Raw genomic sequence first — 16,609 nt, forward strand, 5'->3', positions numbered from 1 at the left:
AGTGGGAAGAGGGCTTCTTCCTTCAACTATGTTGAGATCCAAGGACCAGTGGAAAGATCACATACTCTTTCACTTCCCTTCTCTATCTCTTCAATGATTTTTGTTTTTGTTTTTGTAAATGGAGGGTATGGTTTTGGTTTGTATTGTGTAGTTGGTGAGTGGGGAGGAGAATTAACATTTTAAAGTTAGCAGTCTTGCCTTTTTTTTAATTCGACCTCTAAGAAGCCTCGGAGGAAAACTCTCAGTAACTGAGGAAGCAACTAAGGACCTTAAGTTCTTGGAAAGTTAAACCCAGTACAAGTTTGTTCCATTTCTCTTAACCCAAATGCTGTTTATTTGGGCATTTAGCCACTGACTTTCAACTTCCTAAATTACAGCAGTCCTTCTCAAAGAGATATCCTACAATATCTGCAGATGGCAGATTCTGCCCACATTTCTACAGATCAGCCCAAGGAAGCTTGACTTCTTATTGATTCCAAATTGTTTTCACATGAAAATACATAACTGGAAGTTTATTAGCCAGTCACCTTTCTTGGAATTAAAATTTATAGTATTTTATAAGTGTCCTTAGAACCTAGCCATAATCCCTTCTCAAGCCTTTCTCAAATTTACATAGTGTTTTGCTTTAAAATAATTGTACAATAATTTCTCTTTCTCAAACAAAGGATTTTTAGAATCTCAGAAGGACCCACCCCCACCTTCTAGTCAAGCAATTCGGTACTGTTTACTTCTCAGGGCTAAAAAAGTATAAGAAAAGGGATGAAAACTGGCTTTCTGAGCAGCAAGAATGGGCCACATAATATGCTTCACATTTTATATATGAAGCATGTTATATATGAATAACATATGTATGTTGAGCCACTATAGCCCTATAACAGAGGTCCTTTTATCTCTCTCTCTCTCTTTTTTTTTTTTTTTTTTTTTTTTACAGAGAAGAAAATGGGTTTAGAGAAATTTAATTTCCCAGGATCACAGAAAAATACAGAACTTGGGCTTCAGGGTTAGTATATTGAAATGGTTAATCATTAAAGCTTAGGAGTTAGACTGATTGGATTCAATCCTAATGCTACTGCTTACTGTCCAATTTTGGGCAAGTGACTTTATTCTTCTAAGACTTGGCTTCCTCTTCAGTAAGATGCAGCCAACAAATGTAGCTATCTCATAAGGTCGGGGCTGTGAGCATTAAATGAGATAATGCTTATACATTTGCAAGCTACCTCAACATGACTTCTCAACTGCATGTGAGTCTGGATTGCCAGTGGCAATAAGTGAAGAGCAATGATTTTCACCTACTTTCCCAGTTCAGAGATGAAGATGCAGAAAAAGTCCCTTTATCCCCTGCTTCAGCAAAAAGCAAAGGTGAAATTCCAAAATAATCCAAAATGATCAAAAAATCTCAACACTCAATCACAACTGAATAACTAATGAAGATATAAAGTAATTTTTGATGAGAGTATCTAATGAAGTGATGTCTGAGCGTCTTTTTTTCTTAAAGCCTATTTCTTCATTTGAGCCTGAAGGAAAAAATATAGATTTGGCATAGCCTAAGCATGAATATTGTGTGAGGCCAGTTTGTGCACGATCAGTGGCTTCTACGCCACTCTATGAAGCACGAGTACACATACCTGGAAGATTCTAACTGCTCAGGTTAATCCTTGGCTCTGTATGCATCCAAAATGTTTGCTAGTGAGAATCACTACATCCTAGCCCAAAGAGGCATTCATTTTCATCTGGCTGGGGCTTCCAGTTAATTTAAGAGATACTAAACAATTTGAATATCTTAAAATTTATAATTAAATTCATTAATACTGAATATAAAAGTATCAATATACTGGGTCCTTCTAAGATAAGTGACTGTTTTTCCCACTTGCAAAAGGAGTTAATATTTAAGATGTTAAGAAGTTCCTTTTGGTAACAGAAAGACCTTGGTTTAAGGTCCAATTCCCCAAGACACTAGATCTCTCTCTGAGTCTCATCTGCTAATGGGATAAAACCACCTACTGAATAGAGTGGTTTTAAGAATAAAATGAGATAATGTATATGAAGTGCTCAGCATAGTATAATAAGAGCTCAATATATAATGGCTATAATCGTTATGCCCACTATAGAAAACCAGAAAGAACAGAAAAGTATAAAGAAGAAAAAAGTCAGTAATTTCTTCTCTCTTAAGCAACTACTGTTAACTTTTGGCTGCTCATCTTTTTTCTCTATGTAGTTTGTCTTTATATAATCTGGTATCATACCACACAAACTACATGCATCTTGTTTTGCTGTTTTCTTCCTTTGAGCCTATTAATGTAACCTAGACATTTTCCCACATTATTAACAACTAGCCATAATAGTTTCTTTATGGCTTCTAATAACACATATACATACATACATACATACATAATAAATAAATAAAGTTTCTCCTAGTTATGAGGCGCCTGGGAATGACATAGTCCTGCCTCATCTTCCTGCCACTTTGACCTCCTGGCCTTGGGAATTCTCAAGTCTGTCACTGTCCTCACTTGAGGTCACTACAAAGAACCTCCTAAGTGTTTATAGGGTGCTGGGCATGTAGGTCCCCCCAAACCCAAAGGCAGAGCTTTATAGACCACAGTGTAAAGTAGTACCGAAAGCTTTATATTCCACAGCCATCTGCTTAACTGACTCTCAATTTTTTCTCCCACACAGTGCAACAGAAGGTGCCGAAAAAACAAAAACAAAATCCCCAGACCTGATCATCTCTCTTGAGCTGACCTCAAGCTCCTTCCTGAATACCTTCTCTAACCTAATATCTTTTCATTCAGAGAAAAGACAAGCTGTATTATTTGGCTTACATATTTTTTAAAACTTCCAGTACATCAAAATTCAGTTTGGTTCTAAACATTTGAATTGCCCCAACCGTACTGCCGATGTTGACCCATCCTTCATTCAACACGGATATTATCACTTGCTTTTTCATTTTTTTCAGAGAACATAATTATCTAATTGTGAAGCTATTCACAGAATTAGTGAAAAATCAAATAAAAATTAAATGTAAAGATAAGTATAACATTTATTTTGGCAACTATCTGGGTCTTGGAGAACTTCGGAGCCACCTTTTTAAAAAATTTTTTTTATTTTTTTGAGATAGAGTTTTGCTCTTTTTGCCTAGGCTGGAGTGCAATGGCGTGATCTCTGCTCATTACAACCTCTGTCTAGGCAGAGACCAAATTAAAATTAACTGGCACACAGAAGATTAGGGTCTCTGAGGGGTCTGAGATTCTGGCTATATCAGTAATGAGCTGTAAGACTCAAAGGAACACAAATTCTCTGAACCTTCTTCCCATCTCAAAAACAGGAATATTAATCTTCACTTAGTCACCCTTACAGATTTTTTTAAGACAGAGTCTCACTCTGTTGTCCAGGCTGGAGTGCAGTGGTGCAATCTTGGCTCACTGCACACTCCACCTCCCAAGTTCAAGTGATTCTCCTGCCTCAGCCTCCCACATCCAGCTAATGTTTTGTATTTTTAGTAGATATGGGGTTTCACCCATGTTAGCCAGGCTGGTCTCGAACTCCTGGCCTAAAGCAATCCACCGGCTTCGGGCTCCCAAAGTGTTGCGATTATAGGCATGAGCTCCCACACCCAGCCCAGGATTTTTATTTAGGACAAATTGAATAATGCATAGAAGAGTAATTTGTAGCTTATAAAAAGCTATACAAATGTAAGGGGGAGAGTATTTTGCTTTATTTTATTTTTGATACTGAGTCTCGCTCTGACACCCAGGCTGAAGTATAGTGGTGTGATCATAGCTCATTGTAACCTCAAACTCTTGGGCTCATGTGATCCTCCTGCCTCAGCCTCCCAAGTAGCTGGAACTATAGGCATATGCCAGCATGCCTGGCCATTGTTTTTCATTTTTTGTACAAACAGGGTCTCACTGTGTTGCCCAGGCTGGTCTCCAACTCCTGGTTTCAAGTGATCCCCTTTCCTTGACCTCCCAAAGTGCTGGGATTACAGGTGTGAGCCACTGTGTCTGGCCATATTTTGCTTTTAACTAAAAGGGAAGGACGAGACTAGACAATCCCAAACACATACAAATTGCCTGTTGCTATTTTATCTGTACATTCAATAATTACCCTAAAATTCTTAAAAATAGATAATCTGAAAAACTTCATCCACCAGTTTTACTCCACACATGCATCATGCTAATTAAAGGATTGGCTATCTTCATGCTGTGTTAGAAGAAACTGAAGTGTTAGAGCAAAATAGACTAACATGCTATCTCAAGGAGCTTATACAAGCTGAAGAGGGACTGAGGAAAGTTAGAAATTAGAGGTACGAAGGATTAGGATCACTGAGGTTATACAAATTTAAAAATAAAAAAGGTATAAACAGCTTAGAATTTAAAGAAATGTTAGGAGATGGATCTTCCCAAAGAGGGGCACCAGTATTCAAACCTCTATATCACCAATTTTGTGAAGCTGTTACATGCAAGTCCTCCAGAGCCTGACATTTGATTACATTTAAAATTCATCTTTTGCTTCCCTTTTCCTTCCTCCCCCATATACAATGTGTTCTTGCTCCAACCTCCCACTTTTCCTCCTTTGATTTATTTCAATTTCAATCCCTTTTAAAAGTCTGGGTCCAGTTTCCTATCGGCCTCTTTAACCTCTCCTTGCCTGGCTCGGCTGGCACACACACCCGACCCTGACATCTCAGAAGCATTCCTCTTTGGAAAAATCATGTCTATTTCTTGCAGAGGAGACTTGGAACATTATTCAAAACTTGATTACTTTTTTTAAATTTAAAGGATAAGATCTCTAAATTCCAAGCTGTTTCCCTAGGAGAGTAGAGGACGTGGGGGAAGAGAAGCAATGGTAGTTCCAAACCGGCTCAGACTTGGGTCATTGGTGGTGGCTCGATGGCATTCTCATTCCATCCGGGCAGGCTCCGCTGGCCAGAGGCATTCAGTCAAAGCAGGTAGGAGGAGGGAAACATAGGCAGACAAACTTGCAAAGACAAAGATGGAGAGAAAGAAAAAGGTAACATAAAGAAAGGGGTTGATGGGAGAGAAGGAATGTCAGAAACAAGGAGGGAAGATGGGGAAAATGGAGCAAGGAATAAAGGAAAGGAGAAAACAGGGCAAGTAACAGGGGGAGGACTGAAGAGAGAAATAGAAATAAACCAAGAACACAGAAATGTCTGGGGTCTTAACAGGAGTTGGGTCCAGACAGACCAAGTGGGATGGGCGGAGCAGGGAAAGAGGAGGGGAAGGGGCGGGGGTGACTGCCATGCCTAGCCTCGATCTATTTGTGTACTTCCTTACACTGTCATCGGTAGCTGCCTTATCAATTTTCACCTCTGGCAGGAGACGCCCGCCGATGTGGGAGCCGGGGCCGCCGATGAGGGACACCACACCATTGCAGTCCACGGTGCTGTTGCGCTTCACGCTGCGCCGCAGGCTGGGGAAGATGCGCGAGGAGCGGCTGCCCTGGCTGTAGCCACTATAGCCACTGTAGCTGCTGCGGCGCTCGCGAGCCCGAATGGGGATGAAGAGGGAGTCCCGGCGGCCTTCGCTCTCCTCCACGGTGCTGTGCTCGTCATCCGCGAACTCATTCTCTGAGCCCGGGTCTCTGAACCGCCCAGGGCCCCGGAAACTGAAGATGCTGCTCTTGCTGTTGTGGCGGGAGAGGAAGGGCGAGCCCGGGATGCTCAGCAGTGACTGCAGGGGCAGAAAGAGAAAGAGAGAGGGAGGGGGAAATGAGATGGGAGTGGACCTTTATCCCGAGCAAGTGTGGTTAGGTTCCCATCAGGCCCCATCCTCGCAGTCCTGTGATCAGAACACAAGTGTTTCCAGAAAGCACTTCTGCATGTTGACCGCTACAGTTCTTCACCAATTGTTACTCACCGGTGCTTGACCAGTTACCGATTCAAAACGTCTATCCACTGCTCCTTGGACGCATCCTAAGATGCTTTTATCCCATGTTGTATGCAACTTATCCAGGGGGAAGCACATGGTTGTGTACATTTCTTTTTACCATGGGCTCAGAGGAAGTGTCTTTAACTTAAGTTAGACTATGCCACACTGGGCAAAAAGACAGAATTTATTTATTATATATAAATATATATAACTATTTTATATATATTGTTTTTTGAGATGGAGTTTCGTTCTTGTCGCCCAGGCTGGAGTGCAATGGTGCTATATTGGCTCACTGCAACCTCCACCTCCCCAGTTCAAGCGATTCTCCTGCCTCAGTCACCCTAGCAGCTGAGATTACAGGCATTCACCACCATGCCCAGCTAATTTTTGTATTTTTAGTAGAGACAGGGTTTCACCATGTTGGCCTGGCTGGTCTCGAACTCCTGACCTCGGATGATCCATTTCTCTCACTGGGGAGAAACATGGCCAGGACAACACAGGACTCAGGTATTTATGGCCCCCTTGCTAACTGCCACAATCACCTTTAACACTGTCATTGTCCTAAAAATGGCACTCAAGACCCTCCCAGCTTTGACTCTAGTTTATTCTACTTTATCTTTCACTGTTTTCTCATACACCCTACCATGCAGCCACCCTGCCTGCTGGTCTTTATTTCCTCCTTTCCAGTACATGCTCCATTTTCAGCTGGGGAAATCCTCTCAGTTCTCTGTGATCCAGCCCTTCTGCTTCTTCCTCTACGAACTTCCTTAATCTTTACATAGCACCAAACACCCTTTCAGAATATTTATGCTCTACTTTATTTTTTATCTTTTTCTTCAAGTCAAGATCTCACTCTGTTGCCTGGGCTGGAGTGCAATGGTGCAATCGCTCACTGCAGCCTCAACCTCCTGGGCTCAAGTGATCCTCTTACCTCAGCCTCCTGAGTAGCTGGAACTACAGGTGTGTGACACACCACACCTGGCTAATTTTTTTATTTTTTGTAGATACGTGGTTTCGCCATGTTGCTCAGGCTGGTCTCAAATTCCTGGGCTAAAGCGATCCTCCTGCCTTGGCCTCCCAAAGTGCTGGGATTACAGGCGTGAGCCACTGCACCTGGCCTATGCTCTACTTTTTACAACAGTTCTTTATATACATGTTCTATGTCTCCTTTTTAATCAACTACAAACTCCTTAAGGGCCCACTGACTGATTCATCCTTATATCTCCCAGCATGCTTTGTACATAGTAAATACAAAGTTTAACTTAATTAACATGCATTTAGATTACATACTACAGCTTAGCCACCCACTGTAGGGTTGTTCCACACCTGCACTGGGTCACTGCTTCACTTCTCACAGCAAGCTAAACTACACTGAACTCATAATTTTGCCTTAGGTCAATGCTGGGTGCTAACACTACTTGGTACCTTAGGAAAGAGGTTTTACAAATCTTAAAATAAAATGCAATTTTATATAAAAATATATATATTTTACTTTAAAAAATTTTTTTAATTTAAAATTTTTTTTTAGATAGAGATTCGCTCTATCACCCAGGCTGGAGTGCAGTGGTACAATCTTGGCTCACTGGAACCTCTGCCTCCCAGGTTTAAGCTATTCTCATGCCTCAGCCTCAAGTGATCTGGTCTCAAGTGATCTGCCTACCTCAGCCTCCCAAAGTGCCAGGATTATAGGCATGAGCCACTGTGCCTGGCTAAAATTTAATTTTATTTAACCAAATACCTATTGTGTGCTAAGTGATATGGAAACAGTGGTGAACGAGACACATGACATGGTCCCTACCCTCCTGAAACTTGCAGGTCAGGAGGAAGTATCATATACTACATGAGATCTAATACATCATACTATTCTTAACCTTAAGGATATTGAGAAGGATGATAAGACAGTGATGAAGAACATGGCCAATTCAGTGAACTTATAAACACTTAAAAATCAGGATCCTAAGATAATATACAATACAAGGAAAAACTGTTCTATTGTTTTCTAACACCTTGTTTCACTCTTGGCAAAAGAGTAGACTGCAATGACCAAATGTGAAAGGGGAAAAGGTGACTTGCCCCATTTCTCCTTGTACCCAGGATCCAACACTGATTTAGGCCATTTCCTAAGGAGCTACATCCTGAGGGCTGAAACCCCTTCGCCAGTCTCAACTTTCCTAGACTGGAGGGTTTCAGTGATGACCCAGGAACCATGGCTCTATTAATTCTTGGGATCCTATGTAGTTTATGAGATGAGCAGGCCTTACTTCCAGTTTTTAAAATCTTCCTGTCAACCAACCAGGAGTTTTTAGTCCTTTTCAGGCAGTCACAGTTAAACTAAAAATTCCAACTTAGGTTTAGATGTTTGCTTGGAAGAATGGGTCTGGGGTGTTCTGGATTTGAGGGTATAACTTTCATATTGCACAGAAAAATTGTCTCTAGGGATTTCAGGGGATACACATAAATTGTCTGTCAAGATGAGGCTTGCAATGACTGGGATGTTTGGAATGTGATGAAGTAGTGATTTTACATGTTCCATTTCCATGCCATATTTCATTTTTTCTTTCTAGTATAACAGTGGTTCTGAAAGTGTGGCCTGGAGATGCCTGGAGGTCCCTCAGACCTTTTAAGGAAGGCTAATGAGGTCAAAATTCTTTCATAATACTGAGATGATATGTGCTTTTATCACTCATTTTCTCATAAGCACACAGTGACACTGTGAGCCTGACAGCTTCATAATTTTTAAATAGTTTTCCAATAAGATTGGTGGTAATAATAATAGTTTTAAAATCTCATATGTATTTGGAAGATTTACATAAACTCAAGAAATGAAAATTTCTCAAATGATCAATGCATGATGCTAGAAATCATTCATGGGTTAAAGACCCAGGCTGGGTGCAGTGGCTCACGCCGTAATCCCAGCACTTTGGGAAGCTGAGGTGGGTGAAATCACCTGAGGTCAGGAGTTTGAGACCAGCCTTACCAACATGGTAAAACTCCGTCTCTACTAAAAATACAAACATTAGCTGGGCATGGTGGTACACGCCTGTAATCCCAACTACTCAGGAAGCTGAGGCAGGAGAATCGATTGAACCTGGAAGGTGGAGGTTGCAGTGAACCGAGACTTCGCCACTCCAACCTGGGCAACAGAGAGAGACTCTGTCTCAAAAAAAAAAAAAAAAAAAAATCTATGGTGCAAAATGGAGTAAGGGATTTTACTATAACAGAGTACAAAGTTAACTGATACAGTTACCGATTCCACGTTACAACTAATTGTTAAAAAATGGTCACTGCTGAGTTTTGGAACAGCATCAAGGAGGAACATTCATGATTTTTTTTTCCAACTACATATCTGTATGAAACTTGCTTTTCTTCAAATACTTAAAGAAAAAAAAAAAACAACCGCAACACACTGAACACATGCATAAGCAGGTAGGATATTTCAAGTGTTTTCCATTACCTACAGATTAAAGAGGTTTGCAGATATATAATGCAAAAAAAGGGGTTTTTTGGAAAACAGTTCATTTTTCTTAAATATATATAATTTGTATTAATCATGTAATGGATTTATCATTACTATATATATTTTTATTTGTAAATATTTTTAAATTTTTAAAATTATAATTTCTAATATGAGAAATTCAAAGCACATTTTAAAAAAGGTTTTTAGGTCCTCAAAATTTTTTGAGGAGATAAAGGGGTCCTAAGACCAGAAAGCTTGAAAACTGCTGCAACAGGGCAATTAAAATACTTTGCAAAAATAGGCTCAACTTAATATTTATAAACTTCCCTGAGCCTTAAAAATATAGAGAAATAGGTGAAATATAGAGAAATGGGTGAGCAGGAGATATCTCAAGAACTCAGAAGCTATGGAAATAAAAGAAACTGACACATACCTGAACTATGTTGTGAGAAAACTGAAGCCACATTCATTATTAAGCTAATAGAAGAGATGATCATGCACATCCCCCCAAAAAATTAGTTTTTTGATAATGTAGGGAATTAAACATCTTATTGAAGGGAATGAGATATGGTGTTTGGAGGTTTAAAGAAAATACTGAGAGTTTAGAATAGTTTTTAAGAAGAATGGGAGAGGGAGTTCCCCTAATCAGATTCATTCTATTTACTAATTAAGTCCCAACTCCTTAGCCTGGAATTCATAGCATTCCCCAGCCCCTTAGTATGGACACAACCTATGTGTTCATTCTCCTGTCTCTGTGCCCCATCAATCACCCTATACCTAAACCAGAATGAGCTACTAGATATTTCTCATATATGATGTTTGTTTTCTACCCTCTGTGCTTTGCTCCAGAAACACCCTCTCTAAAATGTCCTGTTGGCCAGTACAGTGGCTCACACCTACACTTTGAGAGGCCAAAGTGAAAGAATCATTTGATGATCATGCACAAGCTCTGGAGTTGGATGAACCTGGTTCAAATCTTGACTTGAACACTTACTAGTTATATAACTAGTTATGTAAGTTAATCTTTCTAGGCCTCGATGTCCTCAGTCACTCTTCCTGAGAAACTGCAGGAAAGTCCTACTAGTCCTTGGAGCATCTAAGCAAGTCTTGGCAGTCAGCCTTGGCCTCTAGGAATTTCCTTTTTTTTTTTTTTTTTTTGAATGGGGAAATTAGACAAAGTGAATATTTTCATGCAAAACAAGACATCTCAAAAGCCTGGTTTCATTTTTTGAGGTAAGGAGCAATCAGTGCACCTTTGTACTAAAGCCTATAGAATAATCAGAGACCATTCAATAGCAAAGCGTTAACAGCACTAAGGTATTCACAGCTCAGTGAGTCTCTCAAGACAAGGGTAAGATTACAACAAAGCTGCAGTCATACTTTCCCCAAAAGAGGTTGAACTAGAAGAAAGGTGAGGTAAAGGTGAGATAGAGATGGCTTCAGGCTATAAAGAAGTCTCAGAAAGGGTTAAAGCAAATTTCTAAAAGTTTTGTATTCATTTGTCTAACAATATCTAGGATGTGCTAAGAAGCAGACCTTGACTTTAAGACTTTATTTGAGAAGGGGATATGAACATAAATAAATATACACACAGAGTATACGTAGAATGCTTTCTATATGTAGAGTAAAAAGCAACAAATGAAGAGGTACACGTAAAACATAATGGAAAGATGAAATGATTTCCAACTAGAAAACAAGGGAGTCAGGGAAGGTTTCTTAAGAGGAAGACACCAAGAATAATTATGATGTAGAAATTCAGAGAAAGAAAAATAGGGCATTTAATTTTAATTTTTGTCTTTTTTGAGACAGGGTCTTGTTCTGTTGCCCAGGCTGGAGTGTAGTGGTAAAATCACAGCTCACTATAGCCTCAACCTCCCATGCTCAAGTGATCTTCCCGCCTCAGCCTCCTGAGTAGCTGGGACTACAGGCATGTGCCACCATGCCTGGCTAATTTTTTGAGATGGAGTCTCAGCTATTCTAAACTGTTAGTATTTTCTTTAAACCTCCAAACGCAATATCTCATTCCCTTCAATAAGATGTTTAATTCCCTACATTATCAAAAAACTTTTCTTTTTTTGAGATAGTCTTGCTGTCACCCAGGCTAGAGTGCGATGGTGCAATTTTGGCTCACTGCAACCTCAGCCGCGCAGGTTCAAGCGATTCTCCTGCCTCAGCCTCCCAAGTAGCTGGGATTACAGGCACCCGCTACCGCACCCAGATAATTGTTGGGTTTTTAGTAAAGATGGGGTTTCACCACCCTGGCCAGGCTGGTCTCGAACTCCTGACCTTGTGGTCTACCCGCCTCGGCCTCCCAAAGTGCTGAGGTTGTAGGTGTGAGCCACCGTGTCCGGCCTAATTTATTTTTGTAGAGACAGAGGTCTCACTGTGTGGCCCAGGCTGGTCTCAAACTCCTTGATTTTTAATTCCCGACATCACCAAAAAGACTAAGCTGTCAGGGGTTATCTTCCTCAACTTCGTACTCCTTTTCTACAACTTATCCGCCTCATCCTTCCCTATTTTCTTAAGGTTTCAGGGAATAAGAGTCCCTATTCTGTTAAAGACTACATCTATTTCCATATCTTCCAAGATTGTGCTCTACTTCTATCTATTCTGTTTCATTTTCCAACCCTGCTTCTCCCTTTTCTGTTTTTCTTTTTCCCCACAGATTATAACATGCTTGTTTCCACCCACACTTCTTCATGAAGTTGGAATGAGAAGTCTATACTCTCTGTCTCCACTCTCCACTCAACATGGCATCCTTCCTCACTCTGGATTAAAACATGTCTTTACAGTCCTCAATGACTTTATATTGCCAAATCCAATGGACACTTTCAATTCTGATCTCACCAAGCATCTCTGTTAAATATCAATCCATTGATCACTGCCCTGCCTTCTCCAACACTGCTACTCTCCTGACTCCACTGAACTCTTGGCCCTCTCAGCTCCTCTTACATTGCTCATCTGTTTTCATTCCTGAACTCCATCTCCTATGCTGGTGAACAGCAATGGTCATGTCTTTGGCTCACTATTCTTCCAACAGATACATTCTCTTTGCGTAATCTCAAGTCTCATGGTTTCAATCACCACCTCTCAGTTCAGGACCCCTTCCCTGAGCTATCATTTGCCTGTCCTTGTCTAAAAAAAAAAATCTCTACTTGGTTATCCAACAAATAATTCAAACTCTGGATGTCTAAACTGGAATATGCTTCCCTTCTAAACCTGTATCGTCATTCTTTTTTTCTTATTGCTCCCTCAGCAACACACACATAAACTACCTAATTCCTGTGTATCCTTTAAGCCTCAGTTCAGAAATTTACCTTTCCCAGAAAATCTTTACTGAATCTCCATGTTGGGATAGACCTATGCTTTTCTAACACCCCCAGCATATCTCAATTATGGAATAATACTGCTGATGCTATTACATAAGTAATTTTTTAGCGTATTCGGCTGCCTCACTGTACCGTCACTCTCTAGGGTAGAGGTGATGTTTTAATCACCTTTTAAGCCCTAGGACATAGCACAATCCTTGATATGTGGTAGGTACTCCATAAATGCTTACTACATGAATGATGAGAACTACATTTTAGGACGTGATCTGTTGACAGTATATAAAACACAAAGGAGAAGAAGTAAGACTAGAGAAAACAAAACTGAACAAATGCAGTGAACAAAATAATACAATCACAAAGCCAAAACTCAGATAAGGGTAAGGAATGGAAAGAAGGGGATGGACATGAGGGATTTTGCTCATCCCCTGAAATGAACAAGACTGGCAAAAAACTGAAATGGGAAGTGAGAGATGCAAGTGGGAAAATGAATCATCTCTGAGAAAAAAGAAAAGACACTGACTATACTGCCATAAACAGTAATTATATTCTATACCTACCAACTTTCCAGCATTTCTTTAAAATGGGAAATTAAATGGCCTAAGAATTGGATTTTGGTGGTGTTCGCTAAAATCCAAAAATACCTATTTATGTGATAACATCTGTAGTAATAGAGTGCTCAACAATTACCTAAATCCTCTCTTCTCTTTTTTTCTTAGTTTCCTTATTTATCAAAGTTGGCAACAACTGGAGGCTTTCAATCTACCATAGGCTAACTTATCAGTGTGACACAATATAATCCAGAATAATTAGTAAGTAGAACTTGTCATGCTCAAATAAGATGTCCTAAAATGTTTCATTTTACCTTAATAAAAAATAAATTTTTGAAACAGGTATAGGCAAAAAGAAGAGTTTACCTGATTCATGATGGAAAATTTCCTCCCTATTCTGTTGTCTGGCAGCCGAAAGGCCTTCCTTCTCATGCCATCTTCTGACTCTGACTTAAACACCTTCTCAGGATCCCCTTTCTCTTCTCCTTCAGAGAGCTCCTTTTGCTTCCTCTTCTTTCTCCTGTTACGTCTTTCCTTTGCACTCTTTGAACTGAGTTTGGAAAGTTCAGAAGAGCTCCGAGGGGAGCCGCCTCCTTCTTCACCTTCTTCCTCTATGGCATCTTCTGAGACAGTTCCTGCTGAAGTGGCCATCGCAGCAGCCTAGGAAAGAAGCCACAGCAACACACCAGACCAGGGCAATTAACTCAAGCCACCCAAAGCCAACCAGTTAGTACAGAACATTTCCCTTCCTATGGGAAAGAAAGGAAAAAAGGAAGAGGGAAAGCCAGACTGTTAGAGAGTTTCTGTATATTCTAGCACACAGCCCTAAGTGAACAGAGCAGAACCCAGTGGTGAGAACTCTGGGAGTTATTCTCTTGAGCATTTCAGACAAGAACTTGGCTGCTGGCCTGCTACCAGAGGATCCCTTCTGAGCAAGTCTGGAAATGAATGCTAAGAAACATTCATTTATTATTATGAATGTTTAATATATTATGGGTCCTAACAATGAACAAATACATGTATATTTAGATAAGGATTAGAAAGTTAAGTGTTAAGGTGATAAGATCACAAATGTTTTTCAAATCTTACTTTATAATATTTTGCCTGTATCTTCTTTTTAATTAGAAATAATACTTTTTATGACCACATGAATCTTAACAATTTTCCCAACAAAAAGAATATGCTTATGTGAAACACTATATAAACTACCCTCGTCACTTTTTTCTTCCCAGTCATCATGGCGCTTGCACACTGAACAGTTGAGAAATTCAACAAAAGATGATATGAACAAACAATTTGGCTGTTAAGACAAATGGAATAATTGGATCAACCATCTGCAGTTGTTACTTGGGTTATTTTCATCAGCTCAATGACCTCTATTTGAAAATATGCCTAGAAAAGATCAACTGCAGGGAAAATCAGATGGGGCCTTAGTCACCATGATCTGGCAGGAAGGTCTGTTGCAAAGAATTCATCACCAACCTGTGCCTCTTCCTGTTGCTTCTTAAGTTGCTCCAACATTGCTTTAAATTCAGCCTCTTTTTGCTCTGCCTCCTCCAGTGTTGCCTGATTCTGTTCTTCATATGCCATGGCCACCACAGCCAAGATCAAGTTCACCAGATAGAAAGAACCCACAAAGATGACCAAGACAAAGAAGATCATGTATGTTTTCCCAGCTGCTCGTAAGGTCTGCAAAGACAAGGACCATTTTCTGAGTCACTTGTCCCAAATGATGAACCACGCTGAAAATAACTAATGGGCTGAGTTCCTCTTCAGGACACTATTTGAATTTTGACCAGGATAGTCATTCCTTGTGCAGTACTCCTTCCTGTTGTGGACACTTGGTACTCCCAAAGGTTGAACGGTTTCGCTTATCCTCAACTCACATTAAATGGCAGTAGTTATCTCCCAACCACAACAACAACAACAAAAAAATCCCCTTCCATTTCTAAATATTCCCTATATACTCCTTTCATAAAAAAAAGTTTGATTTTGGGCTAAGACGATTATAAAGAAAAGAATACAAAACCGGCTTATTAATCTACTAGTGCTCAAATAGCATTAACAAACAAATTGTGTCTCTGAAATCAGGTCCAAGTCGTAGGAAATCCCATCTTTTTTTTTTTTTTTTTTTTAAGATGGAGTCTCGCTCTATTGCCCAGGTGTAGCATGATCTCGGCTCACTGCAATCTCTGCCACCCAGGTTCAAGCAATTATCCCACCTCAGCCTCCTAAATAGCTGGGATTACAGGAATGTGCCACCATGCCTGGCTAATTTTTGTATTTTTAGTAGAGATGGGGTTTCACTTAAACTCCTGGTCTTAAACTTCTGGCCTCAAGTGATCCACTCACCTCAGCCTCTCGAAGTGCTGGGATTATAGGCATGAGCCACTGTGCCCGGCCAGGAAATTCCCATCCTGAGTGACACCCTTCCTTATTCTTTTGCAATAGAATGAGTTTTAAAAGAATATGAATGTAGGACATGAAGGATAGTGGGGAGAAAAAAAAAGCAGAAGGAAACTGCGCTTTACGTTATATATATGCAACCCACTATTACAGAATTTTCATCTTTATTCTGTTAACCACAAAATGGTCCAGGTGTGGTGGCTCACATCTGTAATCCCAGCACTTTGGGATGCCAAGATGGGCGGATCACCTGAGGTCAGGAGTTCGAGACCAGCCTGGACAACCATCACGGTGAAACCTCATCTCTACTAAAAATACAAAAATTAGCTGGGTGTGGTGGTGCGTGCTTGTAATCCCAGCTACTTGGGAGACCGAGGCAGAAGAATCACTTGAACCTGGGATTTGGAGATTGCAGTGAGCCAAGATCGCGCCACCGCACTCCAGCCTGGGCAACAAGAACAAAATTCCATGAAAAAAAAAAAGAGAAAAGAAGGAAAAAAAGAAAGTAAGCAAGTTAGTTAGCACCAATCACAAAAATTTCATGAGAAAGATTCAACCTGAGGGAACTCCAGGTTGTCCAACAGAAAGGTAAGAATTAACTCAGAGATTTGAACTAGAAACTTCCCTTAAAGAGGTTCCTTCATGCCTGAGGGGACATGTTTTTCATTTTCAAAGTAACTGGCATCACCAAATGACAGAATCAAAGAGAAAACAATGGACTGTCAGAAAATTTCTAAGCTGTAAGACTCTTAGCAAATAGTTACACTGAATTCATTACAACCAGCAAAGTTAAACGACTTGTCCAGAGTCACCAATGAAGCCCGACAGAATGTTACTGACCTTATTTTTATCTGTACAACCTGCTTGAACAAGTCCAAATGTGTTACAAATCTTAAAAATGTTGATATATTTATACTCCAAGAAATTCCATCTAGAAATTATATGAAAATTCCATCTATACAGTGCCTTGCACGGAGG

General features: G+C 40.1%; 1 protein-coding gene across 13 annotated transcripts in view; it reads right to left on the reverse strand.

The window, feature by feature from the left end:
* Nucleotides 1–16,609, reverse strand: part of SCN8A (sodium voltage-gated channel alpha subunit 8) — a 211,908-nt gene that overhangs the window by 83,880 nt on the left and 111,419 nt on the right. For 8 of the 13 annotated variants that reach the window (XM_032284668.1, XM_032284650.1, XM_032284618.1 and 5 more), the window contains exons 10-12: nt 14,708–14,914; nt 13,592–13,885; nt 5,331–5,693 (exon numbers count right to left, since the gene is read on the reverse strand). In XM_032284668.1, coding sequence (XP_032140559.1) covers nt 5,331–5,693; nt 13,592–13,885; nt 14,708–14,914 — 864 coding nt within the window. Of the gene's footprint in view, nt 1–5,297; nt 5,694–13,591; nt 13,886–14,707; nt 14,915–16,609 lie in introns of all 13 variants that reach the window. The other 5 variants (XM_032284637.1, XM_032284579.1, XM_032284605.1 and 2 more) reach the window with 1 other exon arrangement.

The sequence above is a fragment of the Sapajus apella genome, unplaced genomic scaffold, assembly GCF_009761245.1.
Source record: "Sapajus apella isolate SASKATOON/1434 unplaced genomic scaffold, GSC_monkey_1.0 scaffold2, whole genome shotgun sequence".
In the NCBI taxonomy this organism is placed as follows: Eukaryota; Metazoa; Chordata; class Mammalia; order Primates; family Cebidae; genus Sapajus; species Sapajus apella.